The 5,989-nt window shown below is 40.3% G+C and overlaps 1 protein-coding gene across 1 annotated transcript in view; it reads right to left on the bottom strand.

The window, feature by feature from the left end:
- Nucleotides 1–5,989, bottom strand: part of LOC109545100 (homeobox protein goosecoid) — a 57,147-nt gene that overhangs the window by 24,069 nt on the left and 27,089 nt on the right. Inside the window, exon 3 of the mRNA XM_048663070.1 lies at nt 4,870–5,129. Within this exon, the coding sequence (XP_048519027.1) occupies nt 4,870–5,129 (260 nt within the window). The remainder of the gene's footprint in view (nt 1–4,869; nt 5,130–5,989) is intronic.

Below are 5,989 nucleotides of genomic sequence, written 5' to 3'. Positions count from 1 at the left end.
AAAAACTTCCACACTAAACCATTGAAAAATGGTTTAGTGTGGAAGAAACATCGAAGCCTTTTTCCAACGGTCAAAACTCAAGGGTTTAGTGTGGTTTAGTGTGGTGATCAATTAATCAATAAAAAACTGTCAACAAATTTTCATGCTCGAAAGCAAACAATCTGGTTGGATTTTTCGCCTTTCTGTCGTTACACTTGCAATGTTGCCAATGTTTCGCATTAATGTCCTGATGAAAATCTTGCTTAGTTGGCGAACGTTGCCAGACTTCCAGAAAATTCCAGGAGAAATTGTGACTTCTGAAAAGTCCGCAATTCCTGTGAAATAACACTACATGTTCATGGGCAATGTTGCCAAACGTGCTCAAAAATCCGCAACAGCCCTGAAAACCCCGATTTTCTTTAAAAGCTTCACACATTGAGGATAAGCGAGAATGGGCGATTGAAATCGAGATCGAGCGCGCCCCAAAAAAGGGCAAAACCCCTTTCAACGGCCCTCGGCTGAAGCCCTAAACAGTCGCACACGCAAATTGGGCCGCCGAATAAATAAACAGGCGGCGGGCGGTTCGCCCCTTTTTTTCCTTCGCTTGTGGAGAATCGATCGTCGAGTCTCGCTATTGTCGCCCTCAAACACCGTCCAAATGCACCGAAATCCCTAAAGTACAGCTTGGGAAAATGGGGAAAAGCAATTTATCCGGTAGCCCTTCAACGGCCTGGATTGAATTGGCTGTCGTTTCATCCATCATTCAATCAGTTTTTTTTTGTTCTTTGCCGAACAAATGACTAACTAAATGACAGTAAGCAAATTGGCCCTTCCCTAAGGAAACGGCGAGTTTCCTTAGGGATCGGGCCAGGGAATTACAAACGGATAAACGGGTTAAAACATCCAGAAACTGGAAACGATTGAGTCAACAGCGAGCGGGCGGAAAAATTCCGTTTTCCAGGTGAAACCCCTGGATGGTCCCACGTGAAAGTTTCCATTGTGAGGGAAATCGTATTTCCCGCGAAGTTTTCCCGAAGAAAACTTGCCAGTTTGCGTCGTTCTTATAATATTAATTTGCTAATTTAATGGAAAATCAGCCAAGGGCTTCGGAAAACCGGGCGCAAAGCAGGTTTTCCCGCAAGCACCACAAGCCGGCTGAAAGAAAATTTGAATTTCTAATTTAGCGGAAAATCGCCGATTTTAATGGCGAATTATTGCGAGACCGATGGGAAATTTGCCGGTTTTCTCCAAGATTTCCAGGAGAATTAACTTGTTCAAGTTGCCTGAAGAGGGTTGGTCGAAACTTTTCCAGCTCTCGACGGGTTTTTGAATTTCGGAAATCGGCCAAAAAACTGCAAAGTTATGGGCGTTTGAACAGTTGCAGTGTTTGCACCGTGGACTTAACATCTTCTGGAAAAGCCACAGAATAGGCGAGAAACATGCAATGTTTGGTATCGTTTTGAAGGGTTTTTACTGCGGTTTCAAAAGGATTTTTCAGTTTTGAATTTGAAAGAAAAATGTCCAAGATCCGAGCTGGAGGAGCATTTATTTTCCTTGTCGAATGTTTGGGGTTTTACTGTCCAATTGGAGATCCAGAGCTTAGCAATAAAATGCCGTTTCAATTGGCAAAATCGGTCAATAAACAACCAAGTTATGGACGTTTGAAAATTTGCAATGTCTGCATAGTGGACTTAACATCTTCTGGAAAAGTCACAAAATAGGCGAGAAACTAGCAATGTTTGGTATCGTTTTGAAAGGTTTTTAGTGCGTTTCAAATAGAGCTTTCAGTTTTGAATTTGGAAGGAAAATGTCCAAGATCCGAGCTGGAGGAACATTTACTTTCCATATCGAATGCTTGGTGTTTTAACGTCGAATCGAAGAGCCAGAGCGTGGCTATAAAACGCCGTTTCAATTTGCAAAATCCGTCAAGAAACAGCCAAGTTATGGACGTTTGAATATTTGCAATGTCTGCACAGTGGACTTAACATCTTCTGGAAAAGCCACAAAAGAGAGGACAAAGTAGCGATGTTTGATATCATTTTGAAGGGATTTGAGGCAGCTTTTAGATGGAGTTTTCGGTTTTGAATTTTGAAGAAAAGTAGCTATGATTTGAACTTGAGGAACATTTTCTCACCATGCTGAATTTTTTATTTTTTATGGCCCGGTGCAAGAGCCTCAACTTGGGCAAATAATGACGTTTCAATTGGTAAAATCGGTCAATAAACAGCCAAGTTATGGACGTTTGTATATTTGCAATGTCTGCACAGTGGACTTAACATCTTCTGGAAAAGCCGCAAAAGAGACGATTAACTAGCCATGTTTGGTATCATTTTGAAGAGTTTGGAGTGGGATTTCGAATGAAGTTTTCAGTTTCGAATATCGATAAAAAAATAGCTAATATCCGAACTTGAGGAAAATTTCTTCACCATGCTGTATTTTTCTTTTCATATCGCCCGGTTCAGGAGCCTCAATTTCGGCAAATAATGGCGTTTTAATTTGTTAAATCGGTCTAAAAGCAATTAAGTTAGGGGCGTTTGAATATTTGCAATGTCTGCACAGTGGACTTAACATCTTCTGGAAAAGCCGTAAAATAGGCGAGAAACCAGGGATGTTTGGTATCGTTTTGAAGGGTTTTTAGTGCGGTTTCAAATGGAGTTTTCAGTTTTAAAGGAAAATGTCCAAGATCCGAGCTGGAGGAACATTTCTTTTCAAAGTCGAATGTTTGGTGTTTTGACGTCCCATTCAAGAGCCAGAGCTTGACAATAAAACCCCGTTTCAATTGGTAAATTCGGTTAAGAACCAGCAAAGTTATGGGCCTTTTAATTTTTACAATGTCTGCACAGTGGACTTAACATCTTCTGGAAAAGCCGCAAAAGAGACGATAAACTAATGATGTTTGGTATCATTTTGAAGGGTTTTGAGGGAGCTTTCGAACGAAGTTTTCAGTTTTGAATTTCGATGTAAAATAGCTATGATTTGAACTTGAGCAACATTTGCTTTTGAGTCTCGAATAGTTTCACTCGTAACTTTTAACCACATTTTTCATCGGATTTGAATGTTTGGAAAACCAAAATCAATGGAAAATAAGTGCTTGGACCCAGTTTGAAAAATTTCAAAATTCGACCAACGAAAGCGAAGTTGGGAGTTTTTTGACTTTCGAAAAACCTAAATAACTTCCAGGTTTTTCAAAGGATTTTCATCGTTCGAACGCCAAAACTTGGACAAATTTTGCCTCCTTCAAGTGGCGTTGGGTTGATGAAAATACGCCTCACCAGAACAGAGTTACGAGCTTTAGAGTTGCTGTTCCAAAATTATAAATTTGGAAAAATTTCACAAGATTTGAGGAATTCCCGAACATAATTCCAATGGGGGCAGAGATTTACCAAATTTTCACACAAAACTCCAGAAAAAGTCCTCATTCTAAAAGTTTGAGTCTCGAATAGTTTCACTTGCAACTTTCAGATGATTTTTCAACGTATTTGAATGTCCAAAAAACCGAAATCAATAAAAAATAAAAGTGTTTTGACCGAGTTTGAACATTTTCAAATTTCGACCATTGAAAGCGAAGTTAGGAGTTTTTGGACTTTCAAAAAAACCCAATAACTTCCAAGTTTTTCAACCGATTTGGACGCCGAAAACACGAAAATCTATAAAAATGTTCGGGGTTTCAACTGGCCTTTGAATGTGGAGAATCCGATGAAAAACAGCAGAGTTGGGAGTTTTTTGACTTAAAAAATACCTAATAACTTTTAAATTTTGAGCGCACTTTGATGATGTCACCGGCTAGTGCTGGGACGAAACGTCGGCAAAGCCAAACGCGCCGGAAAATCGGAAAAGCCAAAGCAAGTCCAATCGGCAAACGTCTGTGAGAGAAAACGGTGATTTCCAGACGACTGGACATTTATTCAAATATCCAGAAAATGGCACAGAAATCCGGGATCTTTCCCTAAAATAAATACAGGCAAAGCAGTTTAGTTGGTTTAGCAAATGGGGCGACTGTTTATCCAGAAAGTGCCGACTCTGGATCTCTGGACGACGGCGAAATTATAAAACAACCGTCTGGCAATCCGAGAATAACAATTCCGAAGAGTTTTGTGTTGTTTTTTCCCAAACCCTGCCCCCCATTCGCTCGATATTCCAAAGATTCTGCCTGCATTTGAATTTTACTTAACATAAGGAAAATTTAGCTGTTTTGGCAGCAGCGTAATTAAAATAAATAGTTAGCAATGCGGCAGCGTGTTAATTGAGAGTGGTCTTAATCCAAACTTGACTCTCAGAAACGAAAATACCCCGATTATACTATATTTGCGACGGCTTGGCAACACTGCAAATGTTTAATTTGCGGTTTCTTCATACGAAATGCTTCCTAGGACCATTGCGATATTTTCAAGAATTCACTAGGTCTAAGATTGAGAAACATTGACGGCAACATCGCAAATCAGCAATTTCCTTGTTCCAAAAAACGCATTCTCTTGAAAGCTTGAATATTTTGCCAACTTGACAACATCGCAATCAAAAGTTTTCATGGCCTCTCTGAGACTTGGCAGCGTTGAAAGTTTTTGTCCGTTAACAGCGTTGCGAAATTTCACCCGTTTTCATTATTTTCCGAGCAAACTGCTCTGTTGCCTGGAAGAAACCAGGTACTTAGATGTTGTGCGCGGTTGCCGCTTTGCTAGAACTGTCAGCCCAACAGATCTAGACGCCGAACATCAGTTTCCCAATTTAATAATGCATGTCGTTGCTTATTGCCCCCTCCAGAAAAGAGAGGGATAAGGCTATACAGTTTCCACACAACCAACAGAGAGGAGGATAGTGTGGGCAGCCCGAAAAACACAATTTTTATCATCATCAACGAATTTTTCGATTTGCTAGTGGGAAAATTCGTCTTACCTCCACTCGCTCCTCCTTCAGATCGACCTTCAAAGCCAGCTGTTCCCTCAACACCACGTCCGGATAGTGAGTTTGCTCGAAAGTAGCCTCCAACTGTTCCAGCTGTTCCTCGCTGAAGATGGTGCGATGGCGCCGCTTCCGCTTGGGCGGTTGATGGTGATGGTGGTGGTGGGGATGGGCGGCATTTAAAGAGGCGGCCTGCGCAGCTTGGGCGGCCAGCGCATGCACATAGCCTGGGTAGAGGCCGGGGTAGGCCATGGCTAAAATTAAAAAAATTATAACTTTTTAATTTTAAAGCGCCAAAAGTTGACAAGTGATTGAGTGGACGGATTTTGAGTTTTTTTGCTACTCCGAAACTGTCCGGCAGCTCCAGGCAGGCAAATTTCGAAAATTGCAGTTAGTTGAAAAAGGGCGACCAGTGCACTTTGGCGCGTTACTGCGTTAATTTTGAGTATTTTTGAGGAGCGGAAACAGCACTATGTGGAGGAATTAAATGGCTGTAAAATGAGGTTAGAAGTTTTGCAATCCGCCTGAGAACACTTACACGGTTATATTTTGAATTTTTTTTTCAAAATTTGTTTTTGGCCAAATTTGTACGCGACTCCATGCAGAGAAAGTTAGAGAATTGGAGTTTTTTTGGAAAAGGGCGACCAGTGCACTTTTCCTTTTAACTCTGTTAATTTATCAAATTTTTAAGAAGCAGAGAAACGCGTTTAGTTGAAAATTGAAATGCATTGAAAATGAGATTAGAATTGTTTCAAAGCAACTATATGCAAAAAAACTTAAAAACTGAACTTTTTGGAAAAGAGCGGCCACCGCACTTTTGCTCATAACTGCGTTAATTTTCAGAATTTTTGAGAAGCATAAACAGCGTTGTGTAGAGGAATGAACGGCCTGCAAAATGTACAAAAAAATATGGAGAAAACATTTTTTGAAGCAGAAAAAATGGTCAAAAATGCCACAAATTTCCGGGGAAAGTCATACATTTTTTTATGAATAAAATGCTTAACAAATGAGGTTAGAAGAGTTAGAAGTTTTGAAATCGGCCGGAAAACACTTACACGGTTACATTCTGAAAATTTTTTTAGGCTAAATTTGCAAGCGACTATATGCAAAGAAA

The sequence above is a fragment of the Dendroctonus ponderosae genome, unplaced genomic scaffold (genome assembly GCF_020466585.1).
Source record: "Dendroctonus ponderosae isolate FM_Combo_2020 unplaced genomic scaffold, Dpon_F_20191213v2 Dpon_F_20191213_12, whole genome shotgun sequence".
NCBI classification, from domain to species: Eukaryota; Metazoa; Arthropoda; class Insecta; order Coleoptera; family Curculionidae; genus Dendroctonus; species Dendroctonus ponderosae.
This window is presented reverse-complemented; position numbering and strand designations above follow the sequence as displayed.